We start from the raw sequence: 20,024 nt of genomic DNA, 5'->3' as shown, positions 1-20,024 counted from the left end.
TGGTTCTGATTTATATTTCCCACATGGTAAGTGATGTTGAGCCTCTTTTCATGTACTTGTTAGCCATCTAGCTTTCTGTTCTTGAAAAATGTCTATTCAAATCCTTTTTCCATTTTTTAAATTGGATTTTTTTTTTGCTATGAGTCACATGAGTTCTTTATATATTTTGGATATTAACACCTTATCAGACATGATTTGCAAATATTTTCTCCTATTCAGTGGGTTACTTTTCTTTTTTATTGTTTTCTTTGCTGTGAAGCTTTTTAGTTTGATGTAGCCCCACACCTATTTATCATTGCTTTTTGTTGCCTTGTTTTTGGTGTCAAATCCCCAAAATCATCTCCAAGATTGAGGTCAAAGAGCCTACTGTATGCCTGTATTTTCATCCAGGAGTTTTGTGGTTTCAAGTCTTACATGTTAATGTCTTTGAGCCATTTTGAGTTGATTTTAGTATATGGTATGAGAGAGTGATACAGTTTTCCCAACACCATTCCCAACATTTATTGACAGGACTGTCTTTCTCCATTGTATTCTTGGCTCCTTTATTGTAAATTAACTGTTCATATATACATGCATTTATTTTTAGGCTCTCTATACTGTTCCACTGTTCTGTGTCTGTTTTTATGTCAATACCATACTATTTTTGATGACTAGCTTTGTAACATAGTTTGAAATAAGGAAGCTTGATGCTTACACCTTCTCTAGATTGCTTTGACTATTTAGGGACTACTGCAGTTCCATACAAATTTTAAGATTGTCTGTTCTATTTCTGTGAAAAATGCCATTAAATTTTTGATGGGATTTGCACTGAACCTGTAGATTGTTTTGGGTAACAATATTAACAATATCATTACTAATGGAGTATCTTTCACTTATTTATGTCTTATTCACTTCTTTTCATGTCTTATAGTTTTCAGGGTACAGGTGCTTCACCCCCTTGGTTAATTTTGCTCCTAGGTATTTTATTCTTTTTGATGTAATTATATATAGTGTTTTCCTCTTTCTTCCTTTCTTTTTCTTTCTTTCTTTCTTTCTTTCTTTCTTTCTTTCTTTCTTTCTTTCTCTTTTTTTCTCTTTCTTTCTTTCTTTCTTTTATTTTTGAGAGAGAGAGAACACAAGCAGGGAGGGAGGGGCAGAGGGAGAGGGAAAGAAAATCCCCAAAAGGCTCAATGCTCAGTACAAGCCCAATGCAGGGCTTGATATCACAACCCTGAGATCATGACCTGAACTGAAATCAAGAGTCAGATGCTTAACCAACTGAGCCACCCAGGCGCATCTCTGACAGTTTATTTGTGTATAGAAACACAATGGATTTTTGTAGACAGACTTTATGTCCTGCAACTTTACTGAATTAATAGCTACAAAAGTTTTTAGTGGAATCTTTATAGTTTTTTTTTATATAATATTATGTCATCTGTAAATATTTTTTTTCCTTTTTGATTTTGATGCTTTTTACTTCTTTTTCTTGCTTAATTGATAATTGTGTTAAATAAAAGCAGCAAGAGTGGGCATCCTTGTATTATTCCTGATTTTAGAGGAAAAGCTTTTAGCTTTTTACTATTGCATATGATGTTAGCTGCAGGCTTGTCATATACGGCCTTTGTTATATATGTTAAGTATGTTCCCTCTATGCCCAGTTTGTTTAGAGTCTTTATTATAAGTGGATGTAGAATTTTGTCAAATGCTTTTCTGCATCTATTGAGGTGCAGGAAAAGACTATAAATAAGATTATTTATAATCTTAAAATATATTTCTGAAAATTATATTTAAAAATATATTCCGGGGGGGGGCACCTGGGTGTCTCAGTGGGTTAAGCCTCTGCCTTCGGCTCAGGTCATGGTCTCAGGGTCCTGGGATCGAGCCCTGCATAGGGCTCTCTGTCAGCAGGGAGCCTGCTTCCCTTCCTCTCTCTCTCTGCCTGCCTCTCTGCCTACTTGTGATCTCTCTCTGTCAAATAAATAAAGAAAATCTTAAAAAATTATATATATATAATATATATTATTATATATAATTAATTGATTTTATATAATTAATTAATATTAAATATAATTATATATTAATTAATAATATATTAATATATATATTCATTCCAGGGGCACCTGGGTGGCTTAGTGAGTTAAAGCCTCTGCCTTCGGCTTGGATCATGATCCTGTAGTCCTGGGATGGAGCCCCACATCGGGCTCTCTGCTCTGCAGGGAGCCTGCTTCCCCTTCCCCTTTCTTGGAACTCCTGGGTGGCTTGGTCTGGTAGGCTGCTGCTTTTAGCTCAGGTCATGATGCCAGTGTCCTGGCATCGAGCCCCACATTGGGCTCTCTGCTCTGCAGGGAGCCTGCTTCCCCTTCTCTCTCCCTGCCTGCCTCTCTGCCTACTTGTGATCTCTGGCAAATAAATAAATAAAATCTAAAAAAAAATTTTTTTTAATATATTCCAAAGTGGAAAAGTCTTTCAAAAACATCTAAATAAGGCTACTTATTTAGCATTGATGGTAAATGCTAAAAAACAATTAAAAAGAAAATGACAATTTAACAGCCACATATTAATTTAAAAGACTACTATATGGCTATTAAAAAGAATACTATGTAACTACTAAAAATACAATGTGGCCTCAGAAATAATATATAAAGACTACATCACATAAGGAAATTTCAATATAAAATAACATTCTTTAAAAACTGAACACAAACTATCATGTTACATAGTAATAACATTAATATTTTATAAACAATTAAGAAAGCCTTATTGAAAAGATGGGAAAAATTTAGAATTTTACTTTCATTAGGTTCCTTCTTTCTCATATCATTACTCAAATTCTTACATTTTAAGGTGTTTTAAATGACAATGATAGTGGAAGATCAGGAAAGTAAAAAAGCACCTGTTTTTCTATACAAAGGGAAAAAAAAGGGCAAAAACTACCAGAATAAACTTGCTAAACTCAGAAAAGTATTCAAAGGTTTACAGCAACACAATACTTAATCAAGAAAAAGATGAAGACCTTGATGAGCACTGAGTAATATATGGGACTGATGAATCACTGTATTGTACAGCTAAAACTAATATAGCACTGTATGTGAACTACCGTGGAATTAAGATTAAAAAAGGACACTTACTGTGATGAGCACTGAGTGATGTAGAGAATTGTTGAATCATTATTACCTAGCAAAACTATCTTTCAAAAATGAAAGAATAACAAGCAATTAAGACTACCAGAATAACAAAAGTTGAGAGTTCATTACTAGGAGACCTCCATTACAAGAAATGTTAAGTGTTCTTCAGGATGAAACATAAGGATGCTAAATGGTAATATGAAAGCATATTAAAATATAAAACTCATTGCAAAGGTAAATAATGTAGACAAATACAGAACACTATAATGCTATGGTGAGTATAATACATGTAAAATAGTGGTGAGTAAATCACTCATTTTTTGTATAAAAATTAAAAGACAAAAGTATTAAAATACTATACACATAAAAATGTTCATCAGCATACAACATAAAAAAGATGTAAATTGTGACATTAACATAAAGCATGTTCATGTGGAAGAAATAAAATTGAGTTCTGTTTGTGATTAAAGGTCAGTTGTTACTAATTTAAATAGAATATTATAACTATAAAATATTTTATGTAAGTTCCAAGGTAACCATAAAGGAAATACCTACAGAATAAACATAAAACACAAAGAGAAACAAATCAAAGTACGTAATATAAGATAATATATATATATATTATATATATGTATAAAATAATAAATAAATAAATATATATATATATATTTATGAAAGAAAAAAGTAGAGGGCAAAAGAACTGTAGGAAAGACAATTTTAAAAATGGCAATGGTGAGCCCTTCCCTATTAATAACTACTTTAAGTTTAAATGCAAAGACCTAAAAAGATAGAGTGGCCAAAATAGATAAACTAACAATACCTAACTATAACGCTCTCTACAAGGACCTTTACTTTTTATTTTATTTAAATTCAATTAGCCAAGGTATAGTAGTACATCATTAGTTTTTGATATAATGTTCATTACTTGAGTATATCACCCAGTGCTCATCATATCACATGCCTTCTTTAACCAGCCCATCACCCAGCTACCTCACCCTTCCAAATACCTCCCTTTCCACAACCTTCAGTTTGCTTCCTGGAGTCAAGAGTCTCATATGGTTTATCTCCCTCTCTAATTTCTTCCCAGTTTCCCCCCCTCACCCCTTTCATCCTCTCCATTATTCCTTATGTTCCACACTAGTGAAACCATATAATTGTCTTTCTCTGATTGACTTATTTCACTTAGCATAATCCCCTCTAGTTCCATCCATGTCAATGTAAATGGTAGATATTCATCCTGATGTCTAAGTAATATTCCATTGTATAAATACACCATATCTTCTTTATCCATTCATCTGTTGAAGGACATCTCAGCTCCTTCCACAGTTTGGCTATTGTGGGCATTGCTGCTATGAACATTGGGGTACTGGTGCCCCTTCTTTTCACTACATCTGTATCTTTGGGTTAAATACTCCAAAGTAGTCATAGTGCAGTTGCTCTGTCATAGGGTAGCTCTATTTTTAATGACCTGAGGAACCTCCATACTGTTTACTAGAGTGGCTGTACCAGCTTGCATTCCCACCAACAGTGTAAGAGGTCTCCCCTTTCTCCAAATCCTCACCATCACTTGTTATTCTACAAGGAACTTTAGATTTAAGGACATATATAAGCAGAAAAGAAAGGCATGAAAAAAGATATTCAATGTAAATGGTAACCAAAGAGAGCAGGGGTGGCTATACTTCTATTAGGCAAAATAGACTTTAAAAAATATGTCATGAGCGAGAGAACAGTATTATATAACGGTTATATCATATAATAAGTAACTAAAGTTACAGAAAGATATAACAATTATAAATATATGTGTCCAACATTAGAGCACCTACATATATTAAGTAAACATTGGCAGAACTGCAGGGAAGATTACATAGTAGCAATATTATATTCCATGCAGACTTCAATATCACACTTTCAATAATGGATAAAACATCTAGACAGATGATCAATGATGAAACAGAAGTGAACAACACCAGAGACCAAATGGACCTAATAAGCGTTCTAACAGCAGAAAATATACATCTTTTCAAATGCACATAAAACATTCTCCAGGATATATCATATGTTAAGTCACAAAGTATCATACACAATTTTAAGTTGTAAATAACAAATTTAAGACTCAAGTCATATACTGAGTATCTTTTCAAACCACAATAGGATGAAACCAGGAAGCAAAAGAATAAAAATTTAAAAATTCATAAATGTGGAAATTAAACATAACATTCCTGGAAAACAAATTGTTCAAAAAGGGGGGGGGGGAAGGAAAGTTAGAAAATATTTTGAGACAAATAAAAAGGAAAATACAAAATATTAAAACCTATGGAATACATCAAAAACAGCACTAAAAAAGAAATTAATACTGATAAGTGTTCATTATTTAAAAAAAAAAGGTAAAAAATACACATCCTAACTTTATACCTCAAAAAACAAGAAAAATCACTAATTCCAAGGTTTGCAGAAGGAAGGAAATAAAAAAGATTACCCAAAAATAACCAAAATGGAGACTAGAAAAATAGTAAAAGAAATCACTGAAAGTAAGGTTGTTTTTTGAAAAGATAAACATAATTGACAAACCTAAACTAAACTAAAAAAAAAGTCAGAAGCCTCAAAATTAGGAAAGACATTGCAACTGATATCACAAAAATAAAAGTTTATAGGAAATTACTCTGAAAAATTACAAGCTAACAAACTGGATAACCTAGAAGAAATAGATAAATTCCTAGAAACATAAAATTTGCCAAGAATGAATCATGAAGAAATTGAAAATCTAAACTGAATTATTACTAGTAATGAGATTGAAACAGTAATCAAAAACCTCCTGATAAAGGCCCAAAGACAGATGGCTTCACTGGTGAATTCTACCAAATTTTTATTTTATTTTTTTAAAGATTTTATTTATTTATTTGACAGAGAGAGACACAGCAAGAGGGAACACAAGCAGGGAGAGTATGAGAGGGAGTAGCAGGCTGCCTGCTGAGCAGGGAGCCTGAGGTAGGGCTCGATCCCAGGACCCTAGGATCATGACCTGAACCAAAGGCAGACACTTAATGACTGAGCCACCCAGGCGTCCCTTTACCAAACTTTAAGAGAAGAATTAGCGCCAGCCCTTCTTGGACTCTTCCAAAAACTGAAAATGAGGGAATACTTCCAAACTCATTTTGTGAGGCCAGCATTACCCTAACACCAAAGCCAGACAAAGACACTATAAGGCAAATAATTCGGATGAAAATAGATTCAAAAGTCCTCAACAAAATACAAGCAAACTGAATTCAATAACACATTAAAAGGATCATATACCATGTCCAAGTGGGATTTACCCATGAGATGTAAGGATGACTCAATATTCAAGAATCAATTGATGTGATACACGATATTAACAGAATGATTTTTTAAAAATCACATGATCATTTCAAGAGACGCAAAGAAAACATGTGGCAAAATTGAACTCTCTTTCATGATAATGATAAGACATTTTTCCTCAACGAACTAGAAATAGAAGCAAATTTCCTCAGCATAAAAATACCATAAATGAAAAGCCCATAGCTAATATAATTCTTTATGAAAACTAAAAGCTTTTCCCATAACTGGAAACAAAGTAAGGGTTCTTCCTGTCCCATTTCTGGACCACTTCCTGTCCCACTTCTAGTACTGGAGGGCATAGCCAAAGCAATTAGGGGAGAAATAAAAGGTATCCAAGCTGGAAAAAAAGAAGTAAAACTATCTGTTTGCAGATGGTGTGATATTACATGTATAAAAGCTTAACTCCACACACACATGTGCTCTGTGATGAACTAATATACATGATTCAGTTAAGTTGCTATATACAAAATCAACATTCAAAAAATCGATTTCTGCATCATTGATATGATCATGTGGTTTTTGTCCTTGATTCTATTCATGATGTATTACATTGATTTTGCATGTCAAGCCATCCTTACATTCCAGGAATTCATCCCACTTGGTCATGGTATATGACCCATTTAATGTATTGTTGAATTTTGCTTTGTAGTTTTGTTTTGTTTTGTTTTGTTTTTGAGTTGTCTATCTATGTTGATCAGGGATATTGACCCATAGTTTTCTTATCTTGTAGTGTCCTAGTCTGACTTTGGTATAAGGGTAATAACTGGCCTTATAGAATGATGTAATAAGTGTACCCTCCTCTTTAATCTTTTCAAAGAATTTGAAGAGGACTGGCACTAATTTTTCTTTAAATGTTTGGTAGAATTCTCCAATGAAATCATCTGGTCCTAAGCTTTTGAGAGATTTTTCATTACTGTTCAATTCTCTTAGTAGTTATAGGTGTGTTCAAATTTTCTATTTCCTTATGATTCAGTCTTGCTGGATTGCATGTTTCTAGGAATTTATCGATTTCTTCTAGGTTATGAAGTTTTCTAATAAACAGTTGTTCACAGTGTTTTCTTTTTTATTTTTTTTTTTCAGCATAACATGATCCATTTTATTACTGTGGCATAGACTGTAATGTCCCACATCTCATTTTTATTTTAATTATTTGAGTTTTTTCAATTTTGTGGTTTTTTTAAAAAAACCAAGTCTTTTTCTTTCTTAAAAGATTTTATTTATTCATTTAACAGAGAGAGACACAGCAAGAGAGGGAACACAAGCAGGGGGAGTGGGAGAGGGAGAAGCAGGCTTCCCACCAAGCAGGGAAGCCCAGTGCAGGGCTCAATCCCAGGACCCTGGCATCATGATGTGAGCTGAAGGCAAATGCTTAATGACTGAGTCCCCCAGGCGCCCCTCAAAAACCAGTTCTTAAGTTTTATTTTTTCCTCTTATCTTCCCATTCTCTATTTTATCTCCACAGTGATTTCTATTCTATTCTTCCTTCTACTGTCTTTAGGTTTAGTTTGTTATTCTTTTTCTAGTTCTTTAAAGTATGCAGTTAGTTTATTAATATCAGATTTTTCCTCTTTTATTTTTAAATTTCAGCATAACAGTATTCATTGTTTTTTGCACCATACCCAGTGCTCCACGCAATCTGTGCCCTCTCCAATATCCACCACCTGGTTCCCCCAACCTCCCACCTCCCGCCCCTTCAAACCCTCAGATTGTTTTTCAGAGTCCATAGTCTCTCATGGTTCACCTCCCCTTCCAATTTCCCTCAAATCCCTTCTCCTCTCCATCTCCCCTTGTCCTCCATGCTATTTGTTATGCTCCACAAATAAGTGAAACCATATGATAATTGACTCTCTCTGCTTGACTTATTTCACTCAACATAATCTCTTCCAGTCCCGTCCATGTTGCTACAAAAGTTGGGTATTCATCCTTTCTGATGGAGGCATAATACTCCATAGTGTATATGGGCCACATCTTCCTTATCCATTCGTCAGTTGAAGGGCATCTTGGTTCTTTCCACAGTTTGGCGACCGTGGCCATTGCTGCTATAAACATTGGGGTACAGATGGCCCTTCTTTTCACTACATCTGTATCTTTGGGGTAGTGCAATTGCAGGGTCATAGGGAAGCTCTATTTTTAATTTCTTGAGGAATCTCCACACTGTTCTCCAAAGTGGCTGCACCAAATTGCATTCCCACCAACAGTGTAAGAGGGTTCCCCTTTCTCCACATCCTCTCCAACACATGTTGTTTCCTGTTTTGCTAATTTTGGCCATTCTAAGTGGTGTAAGGTGGTATCTCAATGTGGTTTTAATTTGAATCTCCCTGATGGCTAGTGATGATGCACATTTTTTCATGTGTCTGATAGCCATTTGTATGTCTTCATTGGAGAAGTGTCTGTTCATATCTTCTGCCCATTTTTTTATATGATTATCTGTTTTGTGTGTGTTGAGTTTGAGGAGTTCTTTTTAGATCCTCGATATCAACCTTTTGTCTGTACTGTCATTTGCAAATATCTTCTCCCATTCCGTGAGTTGCCTCTTTGTTTTGTTGACTCTTTCCTTTGCGGAGCAGAAGCTTTTGATCTTGATGAAGTCCCAAAAGTTCATTTTCGCTTTTGTTTTCTTTGCCTTTGGAGACATATCTTGAAAGAAGTTGCTGTGGCTGATATCGAAGAGGTTACTGCCTATGTTCTCCTCTAGGATTCTGATGGATTCCTGTCTCACGTTGAGGTCTTTTATCCATTTTGAGTTTATCTTTGTGTATGGTGTAAGAGAATGGTCGAGTTTCATTCTTCTACATATAGCTGTCCAGTTTTCCCAGCACCATTTATTGAAGAGACTGTCTTTTTTCCACTCTATATTTTTTCCTGTTTTGTCAAAGATGATTTGACCATAGAGTTGAGAGTCCATATCTGGGCTCTCTACTCTGTTCCACTGGTCTATGTGTCTGTTTTTATGCCAGTACCATGCCGTCTTGGTGATCACAGCTTTGTAGTAAAGCTTGAAATCAGGTAACATGATGCCCCCAGTTGTATTTTTGTTTTTCAACATTTCCTTAGCAATTCAGGGTCTCTTCTGATTCCATACAAATTTTTGGATTATTTGCTCCAGCTCTTTGAAAAATACCAGTGGAATTTTGATCGGAATGGCATTAAAAGTATAGATTGCTCTAGGCACTATAGACATTTTAACAATGTTTATTCTTCTGATCCAAGAGCATGGAATGGTCTTCCATCTTTTTGTGTCTTCTTCAATTTCTTTCATGAGTGTTCTGTAGTTCCTCCCAAAAAACAAGAGGCCAGGACCTGGTGGATTCCCTGGGGAATTCTACCAAACTTTCAAAGAAGAAATAACACCTATTCTCCTGAAGCTGTTTCAAAAAATTGAAGCAGAAGGAAAACTTCAAGACTCTTTCTATGAAGCCAGCATTACCCTGATCCCCAAACCAGGCAAAGACCCCACCAAAAAGGAGAATTCAGACAAATATCACTGATGAATATGGATGCTAAGATTCTCAGCAAGATCCTAGCAAACAGGATCCAACAGCACATTAAAAAGATTATCCACCATGACCAGGTGGGATTCATCCCTGGGCTACAAGGATGGTTCAACACTCGCAAATCAATCAATGTGATAGAACAAATTAATAAGAGAAGAGAGAAGAACCACATGGTCCTCTCAATTGATGCAGAAAAAACATTTGACAAAATCCAGCATCCGTTCCTGATTAAAACACTTCAAAGTATAGGGATAGAGGGAACATTCCTGAACTTCATAATATCTATCTATGAAAGACCCACAGCAAATATCATCCTCAATGGGAAAAAGCTTGCAGCCTTCCCGTTGAGATCGGGAACACGACAAGGATGCCCACTCTCACCACTCTTGTTCAACATAGTATTAGAAGTCCTAGCAACAGCAATCAGACAACAAAGAGAAATAAAAGGTATCCAAATTGGCAATGAAGAAGTCAAACTCTCTCTCTTTGCAGATGACATGATTCTTTATATGGAAAACCCAAAATACTCCACCCCCAAACTACTAGAACTCATACAGCAATTCAGCAACATGGCAGGATACAAAGTCAATGTACAGAAATCAGTGGCTTTCTTATATACTAACAATGAAAATACAGAAAGGGAAATTAGAGAATCGATTCCATTTACTATATCACCAAGAACCATAAGATACATGGGAATCCTCTTTTTTTGATGTAAGTGTTCACAATGCTAGAATTCCATTTTTGCACTGCTTTTGATGCATCCTGTAAGTTTTTTATGTTGTGTTTTCATTTTAAATTTTCTCAACATACTTTCTATTTTGTGATTCCACTTTTGACCCATTGGTTAAGGGTGTGTTGTTTAATTTCCACATATTTGTGGGTTTTCCAATTATCCTTCTCTTCATTGATTTATAGTTTCTATTGTGACTGGAAAAGATACTTTGTATAATTTCATTATTTTCAAATTAGTTAAGATTTGTTTTGTTTTGTTTTGTAAACAAATTTGTTTTGTAAACATTTGTAAACAAAACAACATGTGATCACTCCTGGAGAACGTACCATGTCTTATTGAGAATAATGTATATTCTGCTGTTGTTGGGTCGAGTGTTTAGTACATGTCTGCTGGGTCCAACTGTTGTTAAAGATCTCTATTTTCTTTTTTTTTTTAAAGATTATTTATTTATTTGACAGAGAGAGATCACAAGTAGGCAGAGAGGCAGGCAGAGAGAGAGGAAGGGAAGCAGGCTCCCTGCCGAGCAGAGAGCCCGATGCAGGGATCGATCCCAGGACCCCGGGATCATGACCTGAGCTGAAGGCAGAGGCTTAACCCACTGAGCCAACCAGGCACCCCAAAGATCTCTATTTTCTTAAAGAGTTTTTATCAAATTCCATATATCATTGAAGGGGAGTATTAAAGTTTCCTACTATTATTGTGCTACTACTTCTCTATTTCTCCAATATTTGCTTCATTTTTAAAGAACTCTGAGTGGCTCAGTTTTGTTAAGTGTCTGCCTTCAGCTCAGGTCATGATCCCAGAGTCCTGGGATCCAGCCCTGCATTGGGCTCCCTGCTCAGCTCCCTCTCCCTCTGCTTCTCCCTCTCCCTCTGCCTGCTGCTCTGCCTACTTGTGCTATCCCTCTGTTAGAAAGAAAGAAAGAAAGAAAGAAAGAAAGAAAGAAAGAAAGAAAGAAACTCTGCTGTTTGATAAATACATATTTATAATTGTTATATTTTCCCATTGAGTGTTTGATTTGGTATCATCACCTCTACTCTGATCATCATTTGCATATTTTTTAATCTATTTACTTGATTATGTGTGTCCTTAGATTTCAAGTGATTCTCTTGCAGACAGCATGTATCTGTATCCTTTTAAAAAAATCTATTTAGTCAATCTATATCCTTTGATTGGGTTATTTATTTATTTATTTCATTTATTGTTAAAGATTTTATTTATTTGAGAGAGAGAGTGTGAGAGAGCACAAGCAGGGAGAGGTAAAGAGGGAGAGGAAGATGCAGGCTCCCCACTGAGCAGTGAACCCGATAAAGGGCTAGATCCCAGGACTCTTGAATCACGACCTGAGCTGAAGGCAGACACTAAACCAACTGAAACACCCAGGTACCCCTGATTGGGCAATTTAATCCATTTATTTTAAAAGTAATTATTGTCAGGGAAGGACTTACTATTGCCATTTTATTAATTACTTTCTGTCTGTAGCATTTTGCTTCTCACTACTGCTTTTACTGCCTGCCTTCCTTTGTGTATATTCTATAGATCTTCTTTGTGACTACCATAGGGATTAATGTAAATATCTTAAAATGTTAATGATCAATTTTAAATTGACAATAACTTTATTCATAGCCTTGTCCTTCCACTTTATTTTCTGATGTCACAAATTACACCTTTATATACTGTGTACTCATTAACATAGATTTATAATTATTTTTATGTTTTTAAGTTCTATGAGTTAAAAGTGAATTTATGCACCCAAATTACAATAACATATTTCTGTATTTGCTCACATATTTACCTTTATTAGAGAAATTTATATTTTTATATGGCTTTGTACCTGTCTAGTGTCCTGAATTTCAACTTGAATGACTCCCTTCATAATTTCTTACAGAAGATGTCTCATGGTAATTCATTCTTTCAGCTTCTGCTGAATTAGAAAAATCTGAATTTTCCCTTCACTTTTCAAAGTTTTGACAGATATAGTTTTCTTGGTTGTAGTTGTTTTTTCTTTCAGCACTTTGAATATAATATCCTACTACTTTCTGACCTGCAAGGTTTCACTGACAAATCCTCTCTAAGTCTTGAAGAGCATCAAGTGCAATTGAAGGGTCACTTTTCTCTTGCTTCTTTCAGGATTTTCATTCTTTGAATTTTTAGTGTATAAGATTATAATGTGTCTCATTTATGGGTTTCTTTCACAGTTACTCTACTTGCAATTTGCTGACTTTCTTGAATTTGTATGTCTTTTACCCCCCCTCAAATTTGGTAAGTTTTCAGACATTATTTTTTCAAATAAATACTCTGTCCCTTTCTCTTGCTTATTTTCTGGGACTTTCATAGTGCATACAGTGGCTCACTTGATATCCCATAAGTCATTTAGCCTTCTTCACTTTTCTTCATTCTTTTTTCTTTTCACTCCTCTGACTTAATAATTGCAAATAGCCTATCTTCAAGTTTGCTAGTTCATTTTCCTACCTGCTCAACTCTGCTGTTGAAACCCTCTAATAACAATTTTCAAATTAGTTCTTACATTTTCCATATTCAAGATTTGTGTGGGTTTTTAAAAAATTACTTCTACCTCTCTTAGTATTTTGTTCATGCATAATTTTCCTCATTTCATTTTGTTGTCTGTGTTCTCTTTTAGGTCACTGAATATCTTTTTTTTTTTTAAGATTTTATTTTATTTTATTTGACAGACAGAGATCATAAGCAGGCAGAGAGGCAGGCAGAGAGAGAGAGAGGAGGAAGCAGGCCCCCCCGCCTAGCAGAGAGCCTGATGCGGGGCTCGATCCCAGGACCCCGGGACCATGACCTGAGCCGAAGGCAGAGGCCTCAATCCACTGAGCCACCCAGGCACCCTGGTCACTGAATATCTTAAAATGACTTTTTGCCAGGTAATTCAGAGATCTGTGTTTCTTAAGGGTCATGTTCTAGTGCTTTATTTTGTTACTTTGGGTCAGGTTTCCGTGTGTGTGTGTGTGTGTGTGTATGTGTGTGTGTGTGTGTGTGTTTTGTATGCCTTATGTTTTGTTGAGATTTAAATATTTAAAAACAGACATCTCTCATAGTATTTATGGACTAGCTTCATGCATGGCAAGTCCTTCACCCATCACCCCAGCTAGAGGTTTTGGGACCTTAAAATATTTTCTGGGGATGGGTCTTTGGGGTTTTGCATATGTTTTCATTCTGCTATATATGGCAGCTCCAAACTATCATAATTTCCTTAAGCAGCTTGGAGATTGTGTTTCTTTTGTAGTTCTCTGCATATTTTCTGTTGCTTCCTTGGCATCTGACTGGGGAATTGCACATTTCCTGCTGCCTTAAAATACTTTAAAGTGCTGCAGCATTTGCCTGTGTTTTACTGTGACTTCCAAACTGTCATCCATAATACATTGCCACTCCCATTAGATCTCCATTAGGCAAAGCAGAAACCAGTCCCTTGGGCAGTCCCTAGACAAGCCAGAACATTGGATATAAGTTCTAGTCTTTTCTTTCTGTCCCAAGGGAGGAGCTTGGAATTGGCGCATTTCCTCCTCATTGTGCCATGCCATGCTAGGAGAGGGGTTGGGGTGAGAAAATGCCTTAAGGTTCCTGCCCTTTTAGGTATTTGACATGCATACATTTGCATGCTGCAGCATCCAAACTTGTTTTTGGAGTTTTTAAAAAGGTATGTTTGTCTGCATATTATTGTTAACTTAGTGTCTCTATGGGGAGGAGGGTCTGGAGCTTTCAAGTTCACCATATTTCTTTTTTTTTTTTTTTTTTTTTTAGAGAGAGAGAGAGAGAGCAAGCACGTGGGAGCACAGGCAGACAGAGTGTCAGGCAGAGGCAGAGGGAGAAGCAGGCTCCCTGCCGAGCAAGGAGCCCGATGTGGGACTCGATCCCAGAATCCTGGGATCATGACCTGAGCCGAAGGCAGCTGCTTAACCAACTGAGCCACCCAGGCGTCCCTCAAGTTCACCATATTTCTGATGTGACTCTCACCTTCTGCTTCTAAGTTACCTCTATCTTCACTTAGTCTTGTTTAATTGATGTAAGTCTTTTCCTGTTTCCTGAGTTCTGGCAAAATTGGTTCTGACATTTTGTGCTTGTTTACATATATCTTGTCTATGAAGGGACCAGAACTTGGAGTTACCATCTCTGAGGATTTGCTCCTAATGGTTGCTTCTGAGCTCACTCTCGGTGTATGAATAGGATTTCAATAGGTGGACAGATGGTTCAGGCACTCCCATTGAGAGAAAGGGCATGAGCATATACAGATGGAAAAGTGCATTATATGCGTTCTGTCATTACATGTAGAACGTGGAGTGTGTTCCAAGATAACATGTAAAGCATATCAACTATATATAATGCATATATTATCATGAAGTTAATGACAATTCAAATCATAACCTTGTGATACTACCTAGGTAGCCATGTTGTTAAGAAGAGGTTTAAAAGAGACCTAAAGGAAATCAGTTCAAATATATAAAATAGCAGAGAATGCAGGTAGTGTCTGCCCTCCTGAGCTAGTTTTGGCATCATTTTAGTTTCAAAGGGGAGGTTATTATATTTCAACTACTAGGCTCAGCCCTTTTCCAGCCTCTAGAACTTATGCTAACCTCACACACAACATGGGATTCATGATTCTAATTGTCCATAGTCCTTATCCATTCTTCCCTTCTGGTGAATGCAGTGCATCTAACATATAAACCTATATAAAATATTCTCCCATGGCTTCTTATTGCGGTCAGCATAAATTCTAATCTTCATAGCATGGCTTCCCTCAAACCTTTCATGATTTGACCTCTTCATTATTCCTCTAGCTTTATCTTTTGCTATTATTCAAATTCTATCTCTGATCTAGTCAGTTCCCTCCTTTCAAGTCTCCTAGTCTTTTCTTATGTCTATAATGTTCTTTGGTTCCATTCATGGACCTTTAGATATCCTATTTGTCTCAGATTTGATGACACCCCTTTTCTCACCACCCCCAAGACAGGTTATGTTGCATTCCATTAGGTGAACAGCATCCCACACATCACATCTCCTTTTACACTTACGATGTTAGTTTCAAGTTTCTTTCCTATATCTCCACCAGCATACAAAATTGAGGTTAACAACCCTGTAATCATCACTGTATTACCCACTGTATTACCAATTCCTATAAAAGGATAGGCATATAAATATTTTCACTGAATAAATGAATCAATTTATTACATTACCAAGGGCATCTTGGTTTTAAATAATTAAAGTGTAATAAAAACTGCAACACTGAAATAATAACATACTCAATACCACAAGGTGCTGATGGTTTGAAGCCTTAGAAGGAACCTGACTTCTGCTCTAAACAGAAATAAATACATACCTATGAGAAGAGACAAGACTGTGGTTTTTCCTGCCCCATTTTGTCCTAGAAGAATAGTGATTTGCCCCTTATATAAATTCAAAGACATGTTGTTTACTACTACTTTGTCACCAAATTCCTGTGAGATAAAAGAAAGAATAAATTGTTATCTGTCACTATCACTTATGAAAGACAAAACACTCAAATACTCTACCCTTAGAAGAAACAACATTATAAAACAGGTGAAGGTAGGAGGTACAGGTTTCCAGTTATGCAAGTCATGGGGATGAAAGGTATAGTACAGAGGATATGGTCAATGGTACTATAATAGCATTGTAGGGTGACAGGTGGTAGCTTGCTGGTGGTAAGCACAACATAACATACAGACTAGTCAAATAACTATGTTGTCCACCTGAAGCTAATGTAACATTATGAGTCAACTATAGTTCAACAAAGAAGTAAAAAAAAAAAAAAAAAAAAAGCAACGTTATGCTATCAAACTTGTGAAAAAAGATAATGTGAACAATGAACAACATTTGTAGGTCACTGAGTTTGTATATTAGGTAAAATAGGTGTGATTTGGTAAGGAAAATGGAGGCCTTTCTATAGTCTATGTTGGAAGAGTGTAATATAGTAATTACGGGCTTATTCAATTGTAGTAAGAGCTAGGAAACTTCATAGAAGTTGCCACTGATGCCATGATTTCAGCCAGAAGTTTGGTGATTCACAAGAGCATGCCCAGAAATTCTTGAGATTCTAAGCAGAATTAATACATTTATTAATTTCTGAAGCTGTTTCAAAAAATAAAAATGGAAGGAACACTTTCAAACTCTATGAGGCCAGCATTACCTTGATCCCAAAGCCAGACAAAGACCCTGTCAGAAAGAAGAATTATAGAGCAATATCCCTAATAAACATGGATGCCAAAATTCTCACCAAGATACTACCCAATAGGATCCAACACTATATTAAAAAGATTATTCACCATGACCAGGTGGGATTATTCCTGGGATGCCAGGGTAGTATCACATTTGCAAATCAATCAATATGATACACCACATTAATAAAAGAAAGGACAAGAACCATATGATCCTCTCAATTGATGCAGAAAAAGCATTTGACAAAATACAGCATACTTTCTTGATTAAAATTCTTCAAAATACAGGGATAGAGGGAACATACCTGAATATCATGAAAGCCATCCATGAATAGTCCACAGCAAATATCATTCTCAATGGGGAAAAACAGAGATTTCCCCTAAGGTCAGGAACATGACAGGGATGCCCACTCTCACCACTGCTGTTCAACACAGTACTAGAAGTCCTAGCCTCAGCAATCAGACAATGAAAAGAAATAAAAAGCAAACTGGCAAAGAAAAAGTCAAACTCTCACTCTTCAAAGATGGCATGATACTTCATGTGGAAAATCCTAAAGACTCCACTTCAGCAACATGGCAGGATAAAAAATCAATACACAGAAATCAGCTGCATTTCTTTTTTTTCCCAATTTTATTTCTTTCCAGTGTTCTAAAATTCATTGTTTATGCACCACAGCCAGTGCTTCATGCAATATGTGCCCTCCATAATACCCAACACCAGGTTCATCCATCCCCCAACCCTCCTCCCCTCCAAAACCCTCAGTTTGTTTCTCAGAGTCCACAGTCTCTCATGATTTGACTCCCCCTCAGACTTCCCCCATCTCACTTCTCTCCATCTCCCAATGTCCTCCATGTTATTCCTCATGCTCCACAACTAATTACAACTTTAATAGACTTTGGCTTCTAGAAATGACATAAGAAGCGATTATTATAAACTTTCTCCTACTTTTTTACTCCCCTAAATAAAAATTTGTTATAGGACTTCCCCCCCCCACCTTATTTATGGAGTTGTCTTACCTATTAAAAGATAGGTTAAGCATAGAAATTGTAAGAATATATTTTTGTATCCATGTTCATCAGGGATATTGGTTTGTAATTCTCCTTTGAGAGGGGATTTTCTCTGGTTTGGGGATTAAGGTAATGCTGGCCTCATAGAATGAAATTGGAAGTTTTCCCTCCATTTCTACTTTTTGGAACAGTTTCAGAAGAATTTCTGTACACTAACAATGTGACTGAAGAAACAGAAGTGAAGGAATTGATCCCATTTACAATTGCAGCAAAACTCATAAGAGATACCTGGGAATAAGCCTAACCAAAGAAGTAAAGGATATATACTCTAGAAACTATAGAACACTTATGAAAGAAATTGAGGAAGACACAAAAAGATGGAAAAGCACCCCATGCTCATGGATTGGAAAAATTAACATTGTGAAAATGTCTATAGTTCCCAGAGCAATCTACACATTCACTACACTTCCTATCAAAATTCCATTGGCATTTTTCACAGACCTGGGACAAACAATCCTAAAATTTATAGGGAACCAGAAAAGATACCGAATAGCCAGGGAATGTTGAAAAAGAAAACCAAAACTGGGGGCATCACGTTGCCTGACTTCATCCTATATTGAAAAGCTGTTATCATCAAGACAGCATGGTACTGGCACAAAACAGGCACATAGATCAATGGAACAGAACAGAGAGCCCAGATATGGACTCTCAACTAATTTTCAACAAAGCAGGAATGAATATCCAATGGAAAAAAAGATAGTCTTTTCAATAAGTGGTGCTGGGAAAATTGGACAGCCACAAAGAGAAGAATGAAACTGAATTACTTTCTTCCATCGTATGCAGAGATAAACTCAAAATGGATGAAAGACTTCAGTATGGGAAAGGAATCCATCAAAATTCTAGAGGAGAACACAGGCAGCCACCTCATCAACCTCAGCCACAGCAATTTCTTGCAATACACATCTCTAAAGGCAAAGGAAACAAAAGCAAAACTGAACTATTTGGACCTTATCAAGATAAAAACTTCTGCACAGCAAAGGACATAGTCAACAAAACTAAAAGGTAACCTATGGAATGGGAGAAGATATTTACAAATGACAGTACAGATAAAGGGCTGGTATCCAAGATCTATAAAGAACTTCTCAAACGCAACATCGGGAAAACAAAAAATCCAGTCAAAGAATGGGCAGAAGACATGAACAGACACTTCTCCTAAGAATACATGCAAACAGCCAACAGACACATGAAAAAAATGCTCCATCTTACTTGTCATCAGGAAAATACATATTAAAACCACAATGAGATACCACCTTACACCAGTTAGAATGGCAAAATTAACAAGTCAGGAAACAACAAATGTTGGAAAGGTTGTGGAGAAAGGTGACCCCTCTTACACTGTAGGTGGAAATGCAAGCTGGTATAGCCACTCTGGAAAACAGTATGGAGTTTCCTCAGGATGTTCAAAATAGAGCTACCCTACGACTCAGCAATTGCACTACTGGGTATTTACCCCCAAAATACAGATGCAGTGAAAGAAGGGGCACATGTACCCCAATGTTCATAGCAGCAATGTCTCCAATAGCCAAACTGTGGAAGGAGTTGAGATGTCCTTCAACAGATGAAAGGATTAAGAAGATGTGGTTCATACATAGAATGGAGTATTAGTCAGCCATCAGAAAGGACGAATACCTACCATTTACATTGATATGGATGGAACTACAGGGGATTATGCTAAGTGAAATAAGCAGAGAAAGACAATATCATATGGTTTCACTCATATGCAGAGTATAAGGAATAGTGTAGAGTATTGCAGGGACAAGGAGAAAAAACTGATTGGGAAGAAATCAGAGAGGGAGACCAACCATATGAGACTCTTGACTCCAGGAAACAAACTGATGGTTGTGGAAAGGGAGGTGAGTGGGGGGATGGGGTAACTGGTTGATGGGCAGTAAGGAGGTCATGTGAAGTGATGAGCACTGGTGTTATATGCAGCTAATGTATTATTGAACTTTACAAGAAAAACTACTAATGTATGGCTAACTGAATTTAAGTTAAGAGGAAAAGAAGATAAAAACTAAAAAGAAACATAACTTATAGTGATAAAAACTGTAATTTCTAAAATGAAAATATA

General features: G+C 36.2%; 1 protein-coding gene across 1 annotated transcript in view; it reads right to left on the bottom strand.

Moving 5' to 3' along the window:
• LOC111146327 (ATP-binding cassette sub-family A member 3-like) overlaps positions 1 to 20,024 on the bottom strand; it is a 195,964-nt gene that overhangs the window by 120,182 nt on the left and 55,758 nt on the right. Inside the window, exon 11 of the mRNA XM_022501838.1 lies at positions 16,030 to 16,147. Within this exon, the coding sequence (XP_022357546.1) occupies positions 16,030 to 16,147 (118 nt within the window). The remainder of the gene's footprint in view (positions 1 to 16,029; positions 16,148 to 20,024) is intronic.

The sequence above is a fragment of the Enhydra lutris genome, unplaced genomic scaffold (genome assembly GCF_002288905.1).
Source record: "Enhydra lutris kenyoni isolate GAN:26980312 unplaced genomic scaffold, ASM228890v2 scaffoldscaffold13, whole genome shotgun sequence".
NCBI classification, from domain to species: domain Eukaryota; kingdom Metazoa; phylum Chordata; class Mammalia; order Carnivora; family Mustelidae; genus Enhydra; species Enhydra lutris.
Note: the sequence above shows the minus strand (reverse complement) of the source record. Positions and strands in the feature narration are given on the sequence as shown.